General features: G+C 40.9%; 1 protein-coding gene across 1 annotated transcript; it reads left to right on the top strand.

Annotated features, from left to right (window-relative positions):
• The first annotated feature begins 10,401 nt into the window (after positions 1–10,401).
• Positions 10,402–20,063, top strand: HSPB3 (heat shock protein family B (small) member 3). The gene is made up of 2 exons (XM_043489132.1): positions 10,402–11,194; positions 19,670–20,063. Exon 1 carries the CDS (start codon positions 10,734–10,736, stop codon positions 11,181–11,183), a length of 450 nt encoding a protein of 149 aa, XP_043345067.1. The 5' UTR covers positions 10,402–10,733; the 3' UTR covers positions 11,184–11,194; positions 19,670–20,063.
• The last annotated feature ends 2,039 nt before the right edge of the window (positions 20,064–22,102 follow it).

The following is a 22,102-nucleotide window of genomic DNA, read 5'->3' as shown; positions in this document are numbered from 1 at the left end:
GATTTGAGGGAACCTATGAAGATTCTTCCGGAGAAGGCAATGGCACCCCACTCCGGTACTCTTGCCTGGAAAATCCCATGGACAGAGCAGCCTGGTGGGCTGCAGTCCATGGGGTCACTAAGAGTCAGACACGACTGAGCGACTTCACTTTCACTTTTCACTTTCATGCACTGGAGAAGGAAATGACAACCCACTCCAGTGTTCTTGCCTGGAGAATCCCAGGGATGGGGTCGCACAGAGTTGGACACGACTGAAGTGACTTAGCAGCAGCAGCAGCAAGAAGATTCTTCTGTCTTCAAATATATCTCTAATAGCTTGGACTGTGTCGAAATGCCCCTTCTTGGAGTCAGTCCAGGACTAACTAATCATGGATTTACTGGGGTCTTGAGCCCCAGAATAAATTCCTCAAAGCTCCTTTACCCATATGTGTTTGCTTTTTAAAGATTAACAGAAACCTACTAACACTAGCTCTGGAAATAAAGATAATTTTATCCAAATGATACAAGTGTTGTTTAACAAAGTATTAACACAAGGGCAAGAAGTGACTTGGGAATTGATTCTTAGCAATTTTTTGGTTTCTAGGGAATTCCTAATTCCAAGACAACTATTCTCTCTGAGGCTACATGAGCACTCTTCTCTGCAGTTCCCCACAGAGAAAGGAGAGCAAGTTGGACTCGAGGACTGGCCCTCTCTGCCTTGGACCTGTTGTGGCAGGAAATGCCCATTCAATGCCATGCACACCTCAGCCCAAGGGCCAACAAGGGCCTGATGTCAGAATCCCAATGCCATGCCCCCTGTAGAATCTCATTGGCTCACCTCTTGTCAGGGGTCTACTCTTGGTCCACTCACCTGGCCTGGGAATGGGGCCACATGTAGCTGCTAGGCATGAGCATGAAGTGGACAGAAAGGTAGTTGCTAGGGCTGGAAAACAGAGGAACAAAGAAGAAAATGCTTAATGTTTTGGAGAGCACTTTGGCAAGCTGCGTAGAAACAGCATCGTACCTAAGTGTGTCTTCTTTTCTCCATCTTTTTTTCTTTTTAACTTGAAAAAGACCTTATAAATTTAGTTAAGTCCCTTTTTCTCTTTTTCCACCTGAGAACTGAGGTCCATGGATATCTACCTGGGGCTACAAAGCTGGTTAGGACTCCTGGCTTCTGTCTCTGCCACTGACTGCTAATTCTTCATTCTACCCTCTGCTTACAGTCTCCAATCCTACATTTTCTTTAACCTGACATCCTTATCTGACCTCTAAGTTAAACTACATTGTGGAAGAAATAATACCTCCCTCCCCCCCGCCAAGAACCTTTGGCAAGCTGTATTTCCTTGCGATTTTCCTTAGGTTAAAAATCAGACTTGAGTTTCTCAAGCATGGTAGTTCAACAACTAAAAAGTAATGTTAATACTAACAAAGGGCTTAAGAGCAAATTGTGGAAAAAGAATAAAAATCATTTGATCATAGCTGATAAAGACACTCTGGAATGATAGGAAAGCCTTAGTATATCTCTCCCAGGGTCTGGCTTGAGCTGAATCTTATCTGCACAGAATTAGTGGCTTGTATAGTTATCCAATAACATCTCACACTTGCCAAGGACTTGATTAATATTTAAAGAAACATGGGCTTTTAAAATAGCCACCACTGAGTTGAAATGGATCAGTTTCTTTCTCCAAAGAACTCTAATCCTATTGTATATTAGAAATAATAATATCTAATATTTATTGAATACTTTCTATGTGCCAGGTTCTAGTCTAAATGTTTTATATCTCTTTGCTAATCCTCACAACAACCTTAAGAGAGATATGTATTTTTCCCATTTTCCTGGCAAAGAAGAAATGAAGCCTTAGAGAGGTTGTGACTTGCCCTAGATCAAACAGATAGTGAAGGGCAGAGTGAGGATTCAAATTTAGGTCTTTATTTCCCCTAAAAACTGTTCCTTTAATCACACTCTTTAGGTACATTTATATAGAATCAGCATAGTTTATGCTTGGTAGTTTTCAATCAGAAAGCAAGATTTTAAAATTTATTCTTCAAAAATTTCCCAATCCTTATCCCACCTCCCATCCCAATACAAATGATCTAAAAGCTGAAAGGGTTAGGAAGAATAGTAAAATGGGCTCAGTGTATGAGCACCTTTATCTGGAATACAGAGTCAAAAGACAAGAGGAATGAGTTGCTCATTCAGAATTTCGGTTATTAGTATGTCTCTTATGAGTATAACTCTAATCTCTGCCACCAGAGGGCAGTTATCTCACGAAAATAGGAAACCACTTCTGGCTTCATTTTCAGACTTGCACGTCACAACCACGTCTGGATTTAGTTTTACAGCTCAGTAGAAATTCCGGGATCTCAGCTTCTTTCCAGTCTGAAACTAATATGTCATGTCTTGCTTTTTTGGCCTAGCAACTAAAGGAGCTTAGTATATCTTAGAAACCACCTCTTCGAATGGGAATATTAACATGAGCCAAAGACAGCTGCTTGGTTGGTCTTATTCTAGAGGTAGAAACCTTACACCACTCAGTGACAGTCAAAAGCACCCTCTGTGTCCAAGATTTTAGAATATATTCCATTTAATATACCATCAGGGTTTCAGTAACATGTATTGCCCTAGAAAATTAGATTTATATGCTTTTTCATAAGGATTCTAAAGAGTAGCTGAGAAAAAGGATTAAAGTTTTTGATTGACAACAAATAACTTCAAGTGTCCATTCTGTTTATGATTTAGAGAGATCACCAGGAACATTTCATTTATTGATCACTTAGCACAATGCCTTATAGTGAAAATGCTTTATGGCCAGAATCAGATTTAATCTTACCAATGTCCCTGGGAGGTACATTCTGTTGTTTTAGAGATGAAGAAATTGAAACATACTCAAGTGAAGCTGTGTGCCAAAGAATACATGTTTTGTCTGTTTTATTAACCACCATGAAGTAGTGGATCTACTGGAAATGAGACGGGCCCAAGTACAGAGACTTGGCTCCAGGTTCAGGAGTGAGGTCCACTGGTGCTCAGAAAATCCACGTCAGGAAAAGGAGGATGAGGGAGGGGAGGTACGAAGCTACCTGGCTGCTCTCGCTGGCTGCACTAGAGGCCCCACCTCTAAGTCAAAAGGCACAGCTGTTCGAGCGATGGTTACAGGTCATCATTCTATGGCTGGCAAGGATCCCGGGTGCTGTTTTAAGCCAGAACACAGATAGCTTGGTAGGAGCCTAGCTAGAAGGTGGAAGACAGAGAAACTAGGATCTATGCCTACAGGAAGAATAGGCAGCTCTACCTGAGTCCCCTGGACCCAGGCACCAGCTGAGATTCAGAACAGTATCCAGGCCTTAAGAGGACCTGTGGAACCTGGCAGGAAAGAACGCCTCAAAAGGAGAAACTCGCGGCCAACATTCAGCTTTACAAATTGGGCCAACTCCAAGGGCTGGTTGATTCCAACTCTAATTTGGAATCTGGCTGGAGACTCAGAAGGACAGGCAGACTCCTGGTTGTTGGCTATGCCACAGGCTCTGAGAAGGTCAGATTTGATGTGAGTTCCTGTGGTAGCAAGCTGAGGCTGTTGACGAGTTGTTGGTTATAATGGGCCTGGGAGAAGAAGCAGGGTCAAGCCTCAGTGTGGGCGCCTTGGTAAACCCAACAGGAGGCACTCAGGGAAGGCAGAGTGAACACAGTTAGGGGCTCACTCCTGATCCGTCCTTTCAAACCCTGTTAAAATGTATCCATGCTTATTACGGCTTCTATCTAAAATGTAAATTCCTTCATGGCCATAAGGCCAACTTTCCAGAGCTGACTCCAGCCTCTAAGATTGCAGCAAGGTGCAATCAAATTATCATTCACTTATTTTTAGGGTTCCTTCAGGCATGTGTCTATGTTCTAACTTGGTTGTCACTTTTATCTCTTTCCAGACTGCTGATATCATCCGCTTCTGTCTCATTACTGCTTCCTTGGATAGCAGAGGCCCTTTGCACTGGTTTCCCCAAAGCCTGGTACAATCTCTGCCTTAATTCTCTCAAAGGCTATCTGACACCAGGCTGAAACACTGAACAAAAACCTTACTCATGATTTGAGAATGGCATAAGAAAATTACTTTGTTTAAAAGGAATATTTAGGATATTGGCCCTTCAGGTCTCAAACTCCATCAACCGTGGTCCATCAGGGCCCCTTGCTAATCACTTCTCTCCTTTTCATCAGACTAATGGTCACTTTTCTTAAGAAAATCTTATTAAAACAAAACAAGCCTTCCAGACTTTATGTCAGCCTCTAGTGAATGTGTCCCATCTCATCCCAACCCAACTCCTTGAAATTGCAATATGCACTCCCCAAACAACTGCAATTCAACCTTTGCCCAATTTTGCCTCTGACTCTCCCTCATGAATCAAAGACACCCTCACTGCTAAGTCTGAGCTTCCATCCTTATCGTTCTTAACCTTTCAGCACTTGACACAAGCCATGCCGTCTGGCTACATCTCTTGCTTCCTTACCCACTCAACATCTCTCTGCAGCCACAGAAGAAAAACCAGTGGAGCCCATCACAGTCTCCCTACAGAGGGATAATTCACCCTACAAGGATGATGAGCTACTTTGCTTAATAATATAAAAAGTTAACTAAGTGCTTTCCAAACTGTGGCTGTAAAATCAATTAGTGAGTTGCAAGGCTCACATGCTAGTAAAGTAATGCTCAAAATTCTCCAAGCCAGGCTTCAGCAATACGTGAACCATGAACTTCCAGATGTTCAAGCTGGTTTTAGAAAAGGCAGAGGAACCAGAGATCAAATTGCCAACACCCGCTGGATCATCGAAAAAGCAAGAGAGTTCCAGAAAAACATCTATTTCTGCTTTATAGACTATGCCAAAGCCTTTGACTGTGGGGATCACAATAAACTGTGGAAAATTCTGAAAGAGATGGGAATACCAGACCACCTGACCTGCCTCTCGAGAACCCTGTATGCAGGTCAGGAAGCAACAGTTAGAACTGGACATGGAACAACAGACTGGTTCCAAACAGGAAAAGGAGTACGCCAAGGCTGTATACTGTCACCCTGCTTGTTTAACTTATATGCAGAGTACATCATGAGAAACGCTGGGCTGGAAGGAGCACAAGCTGGAATCAAGATTGCCGGGAGAAATATCAATAACTTCAGACATGCAGATGACACCACCCTTATGGCCGAAAGTGAAGGGGAGCTAAAAAGCCTCTTGATGAAAGTGAAAGAGGAGAGTGAAAAAGTTGGCTTAAAGCTCAACATTCAGAAAACTAAGATCATGCCATCTGGTCCATCACTTCATGGGAAATAGATGGGGAAACAGTGGAAACAGTGTCAGACTTTATTTTCTTTGGCTCCAAAATCACTACAGATGGTGATTGCAGCCATGAAATTAAAAGACGCTTACTCCTTGGAAGGAAAGTTATGACCAACCTAGATAGCATATTAAAAAGCAGAGACATTACTTTGCCAGCAAAGATCCATCTAGTCAAGGCTATGGTTTTTCCAGTGGTCATGTATGGATGTGAGAGTTGAACTGTGAAGAAAGCTGAGCACCGAAGAATTGATGCTTTTGAACTGTGGTTTTGGAGAAGACTCTTGAGAGTCCCTTGGACTGCAAAGAGATCCAACCAGTCCATCCTAAAGGAGATCAGTCCTGGGTGTTCATTGGAAGGACTGATGCTGAAGCTGAAACTCCAGTACTTTGGCTACCTCATGCAAAGAGTTGACTCATTGGAAAAGACCCTGATGCTGAGAGGGATTGGGGGCAGGAGGAGAAGGGGATGACAGAGGATGAGATGGCTGGATGGCATCACCGTCTCGATGGACATGAGTTTGAGTAAACTCCGGGAGTTTGTGATGGACAGGGAGGCCTGGCGCGCTGCGATTCATGGGGTCGCAAAGAGTCGGACGCGACTGAGCAACTGAACTGAACTGAACTGAAAGCTCACTGTTAAGCTAAATGGAATCAAACAGAGACCATCAGAGTGCATTATATGTAGTAAAGCTAAATGTTTTGTACCCAGTATGGGTATATGTGGGCTTCCCAGGTAGCTCAGTGGTACAGAATCTGCCTGCTAATGCAGGAGCTTCAGGAGATGTGGGTTTGATCCCTGGGTCAGGAAGATATCCCCTGGAGGAGGAAATGGCAACCTACTCAAGTGTTCTTTCCTGGAGAATCGCAAGGACAGAGGAGCCTGGCGAGCTATAGTCCAGGAGGTCACAAAGAGTTGGACATGACTGAGCATGCACACACATGTGTATATGTGTGTTCACTGGTGATGATATGTTTCTTATTGTGGGTGTAGTCAGAAAAGTGAAAAAGGTACTGATTTGGGTCTTTGTGAAGTTAACTCCTATATTTCAGAATAGAATTTAAACCTTAATTTGGAAAAAAAATCCTCAGTGGGCCTTTTGACTATGAAGAAAAAGATTAGTGTTTACTATAAAACAAGAATTCTGATAATCACCCTTAGAGCAACTGGTAGATACTTGAAAACAAAAATGACATACAAGTCTCTTCTGATCTGGTCCCTGCTCCCCACCTCTCCAGCCTCATTTCTCCCACTTCTTACTCTGTGGCCTGCATTGTGGTCACACTGTGTCCTTTGTCTTCCAATCACAGAATTTGCTTCTGGTTCCAGGCCCTGGAACATGTCATTCTGTTGCCAGGAACACTTGAATTCCCAAAGCTCCTTTTGTCCCACTCTATCATCTTCTTGTTCAGGCCATGAGATTACTCTTTCTAGGGAACCTTCTCAGACCCTAAGCCTTGTTGGTACTGAAATTCCCCCAAAGAGCCCCTGATGCCATTGGGTTCTGGATGAGCATGAAGACGACTAGGACTGTATCCTCAATTTTTCCTTTATTATTGCTCCAGCCTTCCACACCCAGGAGTCTTTAAGACATTGTCCACCTGATTTCTCCTCCCTCTCCCCCACGAAATTTTAATTCCACAGATATTCTTTATGTCTGTTTATGTACCTGGGCCTTTTGGAAGACCATAATCCATTCCTTAGAGCTAAGATTTGGTATAATCTTTAGATAACATGGATTTTTTGTTTGATTGATTTGCTCCATAAGAACCAATTTTTGCCCCCTTGAGGGTGATATCACGTCCACTGAGAATGCATGGAATAGGATAAGAGAAAACTCTACTTGTCCTCTTGACAGGGCTAGGACAAAAATAGTTCACATTCTTTCCTGATGAGAGGCTTATGTCAAATGCTCAAGAGGTTAAGGAAGATAAGGTTAAAGTATAGATTTGGCAACAAGGCTGACTTTGATATCAATCCAGGGCAGAGTTATTTTGCAGTAGCACAAAGAGTGATCATTGAACACAGGCTAAAAATTCAAGGAACTGGGCTGGGAGGGGAATAATTAGCTAGCGGGTGACATAAGGGCTAGTAGGTCTTGTTTTGGTTTAAAAAGGTGGGGTACAACTGACTTTACGCTGATGGAGAGGAGCCTGTGGACAGTGAGAGACTAGAGAACATCAAGAAAGAGGTAAGTGGTTGAACAGAAGCCTAGAGGAGGATAGAAGGTGCAGGATTAGGGTCAAAGGGCCGTTTGGGGGAAATAGCAGAAGTAGAAGTCTTGGGTGTTTGCGCCAGAAATGTGAATACTCCCTTTAAACCTCAGCAACTCAATCATACAAGCAACATGGAAACATCACTCATATCTAGTCCTCCTCACCTATTTTTGAGATCCTTAAAGGCAAGAAAACCATAAGACTAATTGGATATATTTTTCTCTGTCAACCCTACCAGCACCTTTCTAAAAGGTATTTATTTTTTAGAGAACTTTTAGTTTTTTAAATAGACATTCCTTTTTTTTTTTTTTTTGGACTTCCCCGGTGGTCCTGTGGTTGGGAATCCACCTGCCAATGCAGGGGGACATGGGTTTGATCCCGGGCAATGAGGCCATGTGCCACAACTACTGAGCCTGCACTCTAGAGCCCATGCTCCACAAAAGAGAAGCCACCTCTGAGAGAAGCCCTAGCACTGCAACGAAGAGCAGCCCTCACGCACCACAACTAGAGAAAGCTGGAGTGCGGCAGTGAAGACCCAGCACAGCAAATAAACAGGCTTGTTTTTTACAGCAGTTTTTCAGAGCAAAGCTTGGGAGGAGGGGAGGTAAGCAGATGGAGCACAAAGGATTTTTAGGGCAGTGAAACAACTCTGTATAACACTATTTTGGTGGATACACGTGATTATGTTTAGTTCAGTTGCTCAGTCGTGTCCAACTCTTTGTGACCCCATGAATCGCAGCATGCCAGGCCTCCCTGTCCATCACCAACTCCCGGAGTTTACTCAAACTCATATCCATGAGTTGGTGATGCCATCCAGCCATCTCATCCTCTGCCGTCCCCTTCTCCTCCTGCCCCCAATCCCTCCCAGCATCAGGGTCTTTTCCAATGAGTCAACCCTTCGCATGAGGTGGCCAAAGTACTGGAGTTTCAGCTTCAGCATCAGTCCTTCCAATGAACACCCAGGACTGATCCCCTTTTAGGACGGACTGGTTAGATCTCCTTGCAGTCCAAGGGACTCTCAAGAGTCTTCTCCAAAACCACAGTTCAAAAGCATCAATTCTTCGGTGCTCAGCTTTCTTCACAGTCCAACTCTCACATCCATACATGACCACTGGGAAACCATAGCCTTGACTAGATGGACCTTTGTTGGCAAAGTAATGTCTCTGCTTTTTAATATGCTATCTAGGTTGGTCATAACTTTCCTTCAACCTCTGGGCAAATTCATAGAATGTGCAACACAAAGAGTGATGTAAACACTAATGTAAATTATGTATTAATGTAGGTTCACTGATTGTAACAAATGTACCCTCTGGTGGGGATGTTGACAATGGGGGATACTATGTATGTGTGGGGGCAGGGGATATATAGAAAATCTATATGCTTTCTTCTCAATTTTGCTATGACTCTTTCCAGCAATTTAAAGCCAAATCCTTGGTACCTTATACATTTCCTACCACTGGTAGTGAGTTCTGTTTTTGACTTACCACTCAGAGCAGCATCAATGAAAACACCTCTCAATATTTTATGAGCCAATGGACATTAATATTTCAAAGAGTACATTTTTCCATTGAGGGTCATCAACCTGTAAAATGCAAGTCAAAAAAGCTGTGTGTGAAAAACATAATTAAGGCATATTTTAAGCTATATACCAAAATATCCACTCAGAGTTTTAGGATATTATAAAAGAGCTAAAGGAAATTGTTCCCTTCTGTTTTCTAATTTTTAATTTTTAAAAAATTGACCTGTAGCCCTCCAGGCTCCTCTGTCCATGGGATTCTCCAGGCAAGAATACTGGAGTAGGTTGCCATTCCCTTCTCTAGAGGATCCTCCCAACCCAGGGATCAAACCTGGGTCTCTGGCATTGCAGGAAGATTCTTTACCATAAAAAACTAAAACTAAAAGCTAGTTAGATTTATTTTTAATTCTAAGAAAATGGACATGTGTTTTAAGGAAAGGTATTCTGGAGTCTACCTATTCTAGAGAATACTAACCTCCATGGAGAGGAAGTTTTCTATATTTTAAACCCTCTTGTGTGTATGTTCATTACAAACACACTATAGAAGTTACAAGCACAAATGTGTTTATAGTGATAAGCAAGTCTCCCTTTAGCCCCTGCCTTCTGATCACTCTGCTCCAATCCCAGAAGGCAACTTCTGTTCCCCATGACATAACTTTCAGATTCTATTTCACAAGCAAACGCCTACTTTAAAAAAAAAAAAAGACAAATACAGCACATATATGCTGTTCTGGACTTTCCTTTTGTACTTAACATGTCTTGAAGCTCTTGCCATAGCAGTGGATAGTTACCTCATTCTTTTTCAATATGTTTAATGTTAAGAGGGTTACAGTTAAGAAGTATGTTATTTATTTTTGCCATTTCAACAGCAGAGCTGCAACTAGATTAATCCTTAGTTTTCTGGGCTTTAGTATCAAAGAGTTAAAAAGCTTTAACCTTTTTCTTTGCACTGGAGCTCTATTTTCCTTGCTAAGATTCTCTGTTCTATGCCTTTCCAACCCCATCTGAGGTTGGACATCACTGTCTGGCTCAGTCATTTGATCTCATTTTTCATGAGTCAAATTTAATAAACCCAGATGGCCTGGCTCAGATGTCACTTAAGGATAGAAGATTAAAGGATGAAATGAAAGCAAATGTATAGGACAGAGGGCTGAGGGCTTGTTGAATGTTTGAGATTTTAATGTGCCTGTGTGTGTAATTGATTCCTAATCAATTTAAAGCTCAAGTCACCTCCCCCTGACTTGGTGCCGGGAAACTAGGATTAGTGCAGACTTAGTTCATACAAGATAAGTGCTCATCTCTAGGTTGTTCTGATCCCTCAGATCACTGTAGTTCACAAAGACAGAGCACTCAGATACTTCTCAAATACTGTTTCTGACTTTTTCTCTCTGGGTAAGCGAGGCCTACACACTTGCCAAGGATAACTGAGAATGTAAGGGCAATCCTTGACTCGGCAGCTCGAGCAGGCTGTGTGCTAAAAGCAACTTCGAAACACACCCTATAAATAGCCGTTCATTGTCAGCAGGAGCAAAAAGACAAGAGCGAGCGTGCGGCACTGTGATTCAGGTCTAATTAAAGGGTTGCGTCTGCGCCGGGGTTATAAGTGAAGAGCAGCTCTCCCCTGATAACCTAGTCGGACGGCAGCGGCGAAGCTCCACGCGGACATCGGCCCGGGAGGACGCTGCTGGAGGCCGGCTTTGCCTCCACTATGGCAAAAATCATACTGAGGCACCTCATCGAGACTCCAGTGCGGTACGAACAGGAGTTCGAAGCTCGAGGTCTGGAAGACTGCAGGCTGGACCACGCTTTATATGCACTGCCCGGGCCAACCACGGTGGACCTGGGGAAGGCCAGGGCGGCCCAGGCTCCTCCAGTGGACGCCGCTGAGATGCCGCCCCAGAGAGGCGAGTCCCGCTTCCAGGTCCTGCTGGACGTGGTCCAATTCCTCCCCGAAGATATCATCATTCAGACCTTCGAGGGCTGGCTGCTGATAAAAGCTCAACATGGAACCAGAATGGATGAGCACGGTTTTATCTCCAGAAGCTTCACCCGACAGTATAAACTGCCCGACGGCATTGAAACCAAAGATTTGTCGGCGATCCTCTGTCATGATGGAATTCTAGTGGTGGAAGTAAAGGATTCGGCTGGGACCAAGTGACATCGTGTCGGGTTAGTGTCTGTTCATACGTCGAGAGGAAGATCCTAGTTTAGACCATGGTATCACGTCAATGTGTGTATTACCCACGTTTGAAATGATTTTTATGAAGATTAAAAATACAGACATAGTTCCTGGTATGTTGAGGTTGTCTTTCTTATTTTTATTCCGAAAGGAAATTTGTTAAATATGTTCCTACAGCTCAAGTTAATGCTATTCTTAACACCTGAAACATTGACAGTTTAGAAGACTGTAGTCTGATAGCAGAAACGACTCAGAATTATTTCTTCCTTACTTCAACAATGCCAGGGAAGCTTGCATTTGTAACAGTTGATGGCAAAAGAGCCACACCAATTTAAGAAATTCTTATCCATTTTATGAAAGTGTTTTATATTGCTAAAAAGAGCTGTGATCGCCTTTGCTTAATAAGCTTTTCTTTTCAGTGTATTTTATTACAGCATAGCTTTGTAAATATAGAATTTGAAGGTTAAAAAATAGTACTGGAAAATTGGATCTGAAATATATTTATGAGTCACTACATTTGTTACTGTTTTAAACTTACACTGGAATTTTCAGATATAAATCTGATTTTTAAAAGTTCCAAATATGTACCTCATTTTAAAAAAAAAGCTAAGCTGAATCTTAGCTGCAACGTTTTTCAAAGTACAGTGTATGTTCTGTGGATATTTATGAAATATTAAGATGTATTAAGTCATACTTAAATTAATATGAAGTTTAGGAAACCACTTTGAAAAGTACAATGACTGAATTCAAGAAAATTTAAACTATGCTCTTTAAATGTTACTTAAAATGTTAGATTTCAGAAGATGGCAAAATGTACTGCATCTGTTCTCACTGCATAATCCTTAGCTTTAAATAGCTTGGCAGGCAATGAAGTTCTGAGGCCCGAGCTTACATAGGTGTCTGAGTTTATACAGAACATTGGCTGCTTCTATCTCCCCCAACTGCTGCCTTGGCCCAAAGGAGCGGCTGAGACATTGGTGGTTAGGAACAATTGCCTTCAACAGCTGGTCTGTGACATCCCAAGGATTTGCTATCTCATTCTCTACATGTGAAGTATTTCTGTGGGGGAAAGTAGCTGCCTTTACCCCAGACCCCATGTGAGGCTGAGGACAATGCTATGAATAGAAGAGGAATCTGGGTATGGAAAACAGTAGGGTAGCTGCTGACTGCTGATAATACCCCTGAGTTCCTCTATGGTGCTTTATTTGTAGTTTACATGCAGATGCGAGAGACATGAAACAAAAGAAAAATAAATCAGAAGCTACACAAGTTGTTTTGAAAACAGAGATGTTAGTTTATAGTCTAACTAAATTGAAAGCATTTTGAAGCTAGATGTTTATATGAAGTTGGTGATTGTACATTCAACTCTAGGATCACAAATTTGGTTCTTTGACAAATTGAATGTCATAGACCAACTCTGCTACATAACAAAGTTAATAGTAATTAATGGATTACATCTACTAATATCACTAGGACTGGGATGCCCTTTGTCCCACGTCAGATTATTCTTTTTTATTACTGGGCAGGATAGTGTGAAAACAAGCTAGTGCTTTGAGAAACAAACACAAACATCCTCTCATTGGCCTTGATCTTACTCTAGGTGAGATCTGAGAAATTTCAGAAAGTGAAGTTCTTAGCATGAGGAGCCACTGATAGGAAATGTTTCCTTTAAAAGTTAATATTAAACACATCATTCAATTAGCAATTATCTTTCCTAAGATAAAGTTTAAAGTAATACTTTTTTTTTTTAAATTTGGGAGATATACCAAGCACTATAAAAAATAAAAACCATTGATTATTCTTCTACTACATGAGATAGCTACTTTAAATTTATAGTACAGAATTCTCTTATACATAAATGCATGTATCACTTTTCTCAAAATTAGGGTTATATTTGCAAAGGGTTTGATATCCTGATCATATTGGTTAATTTCTGTTGCCCTCCTCACCTCCCAGCAACCCAGACCATCATCTGCCCCACTCAGCCCCACTCAGAGCCCAAGCAGGCCCACCCTGATGGGCCATTCATTCTAGTTTCCAACTGGGCTCAGCCAATAGGAGGCAGTGACTGCAGACCAGGGGCTGGAGAGAGGAAGCCGGTGGGCAGGAGGGGCGGAAGAGGAGGGCATTTCATTCTCTACTGCCAGCCTGCTGCAGATGAGGCTCTGGCAGGACCTGCATTCCGCAGGACTGGAGGTCTGCAGGGACAGCTTCTTTTCCAAGACGTGGACTCGTATCAGGCACCAGTATTCCAACGCTCTTTCTTCCTTATGCCCCTTCAGCACTTGGGGTGGTGATGTCTCCTGCCATTTCTTGTTCCTGGTACTTCACAATTCCCTATTGATTCCCTTTAAAGACCCTTTCAGGTGATAAAAGAAAATTTCACATGTTGAGGTATGAGGAAGTCATTCTGGCTAATACATGAGTTGACTTGAATTTTAACTGCTAACTAAAACAGCCTGTTTTACACCTGCTTTCATTATTAAAGAAAAGGGCACACTAAGGAATGTCTATGTTAAAAATAAACAGCAAATGATTCCCTTCCTGGGATGCCAGTGCTGGTCCTCCTTCCATAAGACTCCCTTCCTCGGTGCAAAGGCCGTGCTGACTCACTAACTCTAATCTGTTTTTCTGAAACCTTGAAGGAGTATGCGTGCAGCAATGCTAAGTTGCTTTAGTCGTGTCTGACTCTCCACAAACCTATGGCCCGTAGCCTGCCAGGCTCCTCTGTCCATTGAATTCTCCAGGCAAAAATATTGGAGTGTGTTGCCACGCCCTTTTCCAGGGGATCTTCCCTGGAAAGATCAACCCAGGGATTGAAACTGAGTCTCCTGCATTACAGGCAGATTCTTTACCGTCTGAGCCACTAGAGAAGTATATGCCTGACTTATTTAATGTTCTTGGTTCTGATAAGATATAAAACTATGTTGACAATCAAGTGTCTCTGGAGCAGTTTCTCAGAGCTGAGAGGCTCTCTTCCAGGTGATAGTCCTCAGTTTGGCTCAAATAAAACTCTTTTTATTTTCTTTTACATAATTTCTATTCCTATTATAGATTACTTTTTGATTATTTTCATCCACACAGGAGATGGAATTCTGACTGGTCTTGTTTGTTTGTTTTTGCTAGAACCCTGATTGCTTGACTTCTTAAGTGATTAGGAAAAAAAAAAAATACTGCATTGCTTTCTTTTGCTAGAGAACATTAAGTGATGTGTAATGGTCACACACAATTCCAACACAGATAAACAACAATATCATTTAACCATTCCTTCTCATTACTCATCCCAATAGGAAGCAGATGGCACTGTCAAATTGGAATAATTCAAATTAGAATAATTTATTTATAAAGAGATAAATTACAGAGGAGTGGGCAGGGTGGACATGAGCCACAAGGCAGCTCCCTACCCTGGGGGTAGCAGTGTGGAGCTCTTAGGTTCCCTAGGTCCAAAGGAGAGGAGGAAGCAGGTCTCAGAAATCAAAAAGAAGGTCAGATAGAGAAGAACTCCAGCTCTGACTTTCATCTTGAGGGACACAGTCAGCCAAGGTGACTCATAGGCACCAGGAAAATAAATACTTTCTCCCTCCAATCTCCTACCGGGGTATCCTATTGGCTGGACCTATCTGGTAGCCAGAGGGTGTGGGTGTCCTTTAGATACAGTTCAGCAACCTCCCAGGGGAGAGAGCAAGGTGGAGAAAAGTGGAGAGTGACTCATAGGGGCCAGGGGAAAACACCAGCTCTCCACTAAAGTGAGAACTGTTGCTATAGCTCTCTTTTAGGAAATCTTTTCTACGAAAAGATAGAGCCTGAGACACTATTTGGGTGCCTTCAAGTTGCAATACAATTTGGCACATGCAAGCCCAGAATGGTGAAGGTAAGGAAATAGGGAGAAAAAGGCAAGAAAATACGAGAAACAAAGTGATGTGATGTGCTGCCATGCTGGCCGCTGTTTCACAATGAAAGATTGCCCATATCTTTCATTGTGGCCATATAAGAGTGGCCACATATAAAGAGACTGCAGCCTCTGGGCAGGGGTGTTAGCTAGGCACCTGGAAGTCTCCAGAAGACCTTCGGGGGGAAATCGAATCTTAGAGCACTCCACAGGGTATAAAGGAGAGGGAAATTGCCCTGTTCCCTACTATTTCCCATATCTCATCAGTCAGGTTCCAACTCACAGGGAGTAGACTCTCCTGAACTCTGAGTGGCATCATGCAGCCCCTTAGTGACTGCTCAGAAAGTCAGACCCATGCCTCACAGGGTGACATTTCATCCATTCTGGGGGCAGAAGGATGACGCAGCCTGGTTAGAGCTCAGTCAGGGAGAAAAGAGCAGATTCGGGGCTTCCGCCTGAACAGCAGCCACCTGAGGAAGCTTAGCAGAGGCTCTGGCAAAGGTGGCAGCAGCCTGGCTTGGGAGGCAGGCGGCAGCGGCAGAAAAAGGAGGCAGGCCAGAAGGTACACAGGGTTTGTATTCACAGCAGTCTCAGACCCAGAGCTGTAGGAAGAGGGTACCAGGCAAGTCAGTCTTATAGCATCTACACTGACTTCAAATTATAAACTTTAACATGACCTTATATATGATATTATGTATTATATATAATATTATATTATTATGTATTATATATGTCATTATATTATTGTATATTATATACAATATTATTATAACATTACCATATATAATAAATATGTGGTGATGTTATATATATTATATATGTATAATATATATGGTGATATTTTATATATATAACATGTATAATACATAAATTATATAATATATAAATTAATTTAATTAATGTATATTATATATCCCAAAAGACATACATCTCCATATGATATATATTATAATTTATATATATTATATAATATGTATATTTGCTATCTATATATATTTGTTTTTTTGGTGTTTTTGTTTGCCTGTTTGTATTTTTTGACCCTACTACTTGGCATGCAGGATCTTAGTTCCCCAACCAGGGATAGAACCCATCCCCCCTGCAGTGGAGGCATAGTATCTTAATCACTGGATCACCTCATATTTTGATCTAATTTTTAATCTGCAGTGTAAGTCCTCTTAAACTTCTCCAAGATTTTGGAAGTCCGAAAATCAATGGAGATTTTTATCCCACTGACTGCCCTTACCTTATTTCTCACCTACTTGTGATTATCTGGAAATTGCTATTAATGGTCTTAGCACATCTGAAGAAGGATTTTTAAAAAATACAACAACTTCAGGTTAAAAAAAAAAAGATCCAAAATACCTAATAATCATTTACACAAGCTTAACAAAAATACTGGTTTCCCTGGTGGATGAGCAGCAAAGAATCTGGTTGTCAATGCAAGAGATGCAGGTTTGATCCCTGGGTCAGGAAGAGCCCCGGGAGAAGGAAATGGCAACCAACTCTGGTTTTCTTGCCTGGGAAATCCCCTGGAGGAGGAGCCTGGTGGGCTACAGTCCATGGGGTCACAAAGGGTTAGACATGACTTAGCAACTAAACTAAAACTAAACAAAAATCTGCTTTTCAATAATAACCTCTGTTCTCTTCAAAGGCTCTCAAATAATTAGCTGGAAACAAGAATTAAAATGTTGGTTCAATATGCTGATTTGTAGCTTAGACATAATTTGAAAATAACTCTGTTTTAGCAATTGAGTTGGCTAGATGTTCTCCACAAAATAACAGAATAGTAATTTTAAATTTGAAAAATGAAGAATTCTAAGTAACTAAATAAATTATTCTAAGTAACTATTTTCTTTTATGTTTCCTCAGCATTGTTTACTATATAAGAGCATGTATATTTGCATGTATATATTTATAAAATCCTGTTTATTAGTGTTTTCTAACTTCAAGGACAAATACAAAAAATATATTGAGGTAATATAAGATGGCTTCTAGAATACCATTCTTTGTAATTTGTTGAGATTTTCTCTATGACCTGGTATGTAGTAATTTTTCTTAAATGCACTATGTATACTTGAAAATAATATATGTGTATGTTTTCTATTTGAGAATATATATGAATAATCTCCTAAGGCAAAGGAAACAAAAGCAAAAATAAACAAATGGGACCTAATTAAATGTAAAAGCTTTGCACAGCAAAGGAAATCATCAACAAAATGAACAGACAATCTATTGAATGGGAGAAAATATCTGCAAATGATACAACTACTAAGGGGTTAATATCCAAAATGTGTAAACAGCTCATGCAACTCAACATAAAAACAAACAAACAAAACAAACTCAAACAACCCAGTTAAAAATGGGCAGAAGACCTGAATAGATATTTTTCCAAAGAAGGCATACAGATGACCAACAGGCACATAAAAAGATAATTAACATTGCTAATATCATGGAAATGCAAATCAAAACAATGAGATGTCACCTCACACTTGTCAGAGACTCTCTCATCAAAAAGACCACAAGTAACAAATGTTGGCGAGGATATGTCCACTGTTGGTGGGAATGTAAATTGGCGCAGTTACTGTAGAAAAGCAGATGTTCCTCAAAAAAACTAAAATAGAATTACCATATGATACAGCAGTTCCACTCCTGGGTATATATTTGACCAAAACAAAACACTAATTTGAAAAGATGTATGCACCCTAATGTTCATAGCAGCGTTATTTACAACAGCAAAGATATGGAAGTCACTTAAGTGTCAATCAACAAATGAGAGGATAAAGAAGTTGTAGTATATGAACACAATGGAATACCAATCAGCCATTAAAAAAAAGAATGAAATTTTGCAATATGCAACATACGTGGACATGGTGAATATTGTACTTAGTGAAATAAGTCAGAGAAGGAAAAATACTGTATATTATCATGTGTATGTGGAATTTTAAAAATATGCCAAAATAATGAATATAATGAAACAAAAACTTCCGTCTATTATCTAGTAATATATATTGAGATTCCATAGTAAAGAATGAAAACTTGCACATATCACATAGCAGTATCCATTTCAAAACATAGCTGAATAACTAAGGTTTTTATATTTGACATTTCCCCCTAGTTTTCAAAGCTACTTTTTCCTAATAATTTTCATCAGAACTTAAGAACACTTGGGAGCTGCTGTACCTAGCGTTAAAACATACTGTCATGCTACAATAATGTCATGCTACTGTGTTATTGCACAAGAATAAATGAATCAGTGGAACAGAATAGGAAACACTGAAAAGAACCCCACTGTAAAAATTTAGTTTGATAATGGCAGTTGATAAAATGGATAGGAATATGATACAGCATGTGTACCTAAGATAACTATATAGGTATCTATAAAAACTAAATAAAAAGCTCATTCCTATGATACACTACAATCAAAAGAAAAATTACAAATGACTTTTAGAAGTACTGAATGTAAAAATAAAATAGAAGTACTAAATGTAAAAAACAAAAAATGCTAAAAGTATCCAACCAACACTGTGCTGGTTATTCTATTTTTCTCTTGTCTTTCTGTGCCCTGTTCTGTGCCCTCAGGGCACTACTCTCTGATTTCAAGTTCAATTTACCCAGCTGAAGGCACCAATAAGACAGCAGCCTGCAGAAAGACAGGCAGATTGAAGTATTTTATTCCTTGCCTCTTGCTGTTTTGATTCCAGGTTGTGGCTGGGATTGCCTCCCTCTGTCAGCAGCCCTGATGAGACTGCCTTTTCTCCTCTGGCTCCAGCCCACATTGATAGTTCTGTTGTCTTTCCCCTGTTCCTTTAGGATCAAGGGGGTAATGACTTCCCATTGTTACTGGTCTCTGGGTGCCTATAAATGTGCATCAATTCTGATGTATGGGGGTTTTCCCCATATCACCAAGGAATTCTGTTATACCAGCTGGGTATGCTAAAATTCATCTCAATTCTGACACTATCTACCCTTAGATCCTGCAGGTTAAGGGTTCAGTCTGACAAGATTGCTCCTCTAACCCCAACTTCAGACATCAGTTGCAAGCCCAGCTTATCACCTGTATTTCTAATCAACTGGCTATACAGATTGGCAGTTTTAATAGCCCCTTTCTTGTATTGGACTAATTTGCTAGACTGGCTCAGAGAACTCAGAGAAACATTTTACTAATACTTAGTAGATTACTAGTTTATTGTAATATATAGTATAAACTCAGGAAGAGGCAGATGGAAGAGATGCAAAGGACAAGATACAGGGAAAGTGGGAAGAGTTTTCATACTTTCTCTGGGGGCCTTTCTCCTCGAATTGTCCGCCATCATGGAAACTCTATGAACCACCTCCTTTTGAGTTTTTAGGGAGGTTTCATTACATAGGCATGATTGATCAAATCCTTGGCCATAGGTAATTGAATTCAGTTTCTAGTTCCTTTTCTCTCCCAAGGATGAGGACTGAAGTTTTCCAAGCCTCTAACCACATGATTGGCTCTTCTGACAACCAGCCCTCATCCTTAGGTCACCTAGGGGCTTTCCAAAGGTCACTCTTAACATAACAAAAAATGTCTTTTTTCTCTCTCTCTACTTAGGAAACTCCAAGGATTTTAGAAGCTCTGTGACAGAAATGGAGTCCAAGATGGAATATATGTTTCTTACTAGAAATCCCAATATCACAGTGCCTCAACATTTTTTTTGGTCCCTCAGCCCTGCCCACATCTCTGTAAATAATCATTTTATTATATATTTCTTACAAATCCAAGCTAAGTATGCTTTTTGTGTCCCTTTGTAACTCTGAATGGTGTATCCACCTATATATCCTTCCTCAGGCACAAGAAAGGCCTCTTGTGTCCAAGGAGCAAAAAGACAACAAAAAATAGGAAAACATAAGAGGAAATTGCAAGGAGATCCAACCAGTCAATCTTAAAGGAAATCAGTCCTGAATATTCATTGGAAGGACTGATGCTGAATCTGAAATTCCAATACTTTGGCCACCTGATGTGAAGAACTGACTCATTGGAAAAGACCCTGATGCTGGGAAAGATTGAAGGCAGGAGGAGAAGGGGGTGACAGAGGATGAGATGGTTGGATGGCATCACCAACGCGATGGACATGAGTTTGAGTAGGCTCTGGGAGTTGGTGATGGACAGGGAAGTCTGGCGTGCTGCAGTCCATGGAGTTGCAAAGAGTCGGACACGACTGAGTGACTGAACTGAACTGAAGAAATATTTGCATTTTGGGGGGATTTTATCTAGTCTGTAAGACTAAAAATTATGATGATATTCAGTGTTGCTTAGTATGGTAAACAATACCTCTATGTTGCTGATTTGTAGCATAAATTAGAACAATCTTTCTGCCAGAGAGTATGTTAAGGCTCTTAATATAATTTTAGAAGTAGAAGAGCAAGAATTAAAGAATTTACTCTAATGTTACAATAAAATTATATAAAATTTGTGAGGCATTCTTTAATTGGAAATGTTGAAAATGTAAGAAATTTGTTACGCAAACTAAAGTTTATTCAAGTTATAAAATACTATCTTGCTAATAAAAATAATTTTCCAGAGAAATATTGAGTGAAGTGGAAAAATACTCACTAAATGTAAGGAGGAAAAGCAAGTTGTAAAAGGTATACATGGGGGGAGGGGAGAGAGGCTCAGAAGGGAGGGGATGTGTGTATAATTATGGCTGATTTACACTGTTGTACTACAGAGACCAACACAACATTATAAAGCAATCTTCTTCCAATTAAAAAATAAATTTAAGAAAAGGTATATAAAATTTTCACCTTTTTTTGTGGGGATATCTCTATGTCAAAAAGTTTTTGTTGGGGATGTGATTTTAATGGAAGTATTGTACTTCATAATATGGACATGCCCAAAGCTTATTGTAGGCAGAGAAGAATCAAAGTTTAAGTTTCAAAATGCCAAAAGTGAAGAGGGGTCAGGAGACGGTGGAGTAAGTAGACATGGAGCTCACCTCCTACTATAAACATATCAAAAATATACCTATATGTGGAAGAGTTCTCACAGAAAACTAACTGGAAACTGACAGAAGGCTGGAAGAAAACAACCAAGGCTGCAAGAAAGATTTCCCCCGGCAACATGGCCATCCCCAGTTCCAGCTGAGTAAATGCTCCCTGCCCATTCCATGCCCTAGCTTTACACTGCATGTAGGACAGCCAGGTCCTGAGAAAAGACTTAATCTAGAGATGTAGAGGTGACTGGGGAGGTGATTCAGGTGGGGCCATGGCAGCCATTCTGCCACTCACTCAACAGCACCATGGAAGTAGCCCAGCCTTTTGACTATGGCATAGCTGTTTCAATTCCTGCAACTGCAATGCTGCAACCTCCAGTACTGGTGGAGCAAACACTCAGGCCCTGCAGACTTCATGTCACAACCTTGTAGTAGATCTGGGACAACCACAACATGGGCTGTGTGTGAGTGGAGGTGCAGACACACACACAGAAAGCACCCTGGACCTCTGTAAGCACACAAGCCCCACATGCTTCAACATTCCCTTCCTCTGGGGCAAAGGGCAAGGCCCCAGTGTGGGGAGAAGGAAAAACACGCTCAAAAGGAACAAAACCTGCCCAACCTTCAAGGCTACCATTCCAGAAACTTCGGCACAGACCCTGCTTCTGATAAGAGGGTGAAGCCACTGAGCAGGGAGGAAATCCTACCTCACACCTTGGGCAGGTTTTAGCTCCTTCAACACAAGCCACACCCCCTATCAAGGTGATAGTGACCAGCACACCTGAGGAAGGACGTGGCTGGCATTCACATAAAATTGCTTGTACCAAAGACACTGGGCACATGCAGTCTACATAGAGATGCTCCCACATAAAAACACCACAATATATGACTGTTTCACCTCTATTCACAGAGACAGAGAAAGTTAAGAAAACGAAAAGGTGGAGGAAATATTCTCAACTGAAAGAGCAAGAGAAAAGCCCCTGAAAAAATAGATGAAAGATAATCAGTCTACCAAACAATGAGTTTTAAAAGTTGTTAATAAAATACTTATG

Source organism: Cervus canadensis, chromosome 16 (genome assembly GCF_019320065.1).
Source record: "Cervus canadensis isolate Bull #8, Minnesota chromosome 16, ASM1932006v1, whole genome shotgun sequence".
NCBI lineage: Eukaryota > Metazoa > Chordata > Mammalia > Artiodactyla > Cervidae > Cervus > Cervus canadensis.
The sequence above is the reverse complement of the archived record's forward strand: the minus strand, read 5'-3'. Positions and strand labels throughout refer to the sequence as shown.

Excerpts from the sequence above, each read along its gene's own strand:
- HSPB3 (XM_043489132.1), top strand. The coding sequence starts at position 10,734 with ATGGCAAAAATCATACTGAGGCACCTCATCGAGACTCCAGTGCGGTAC.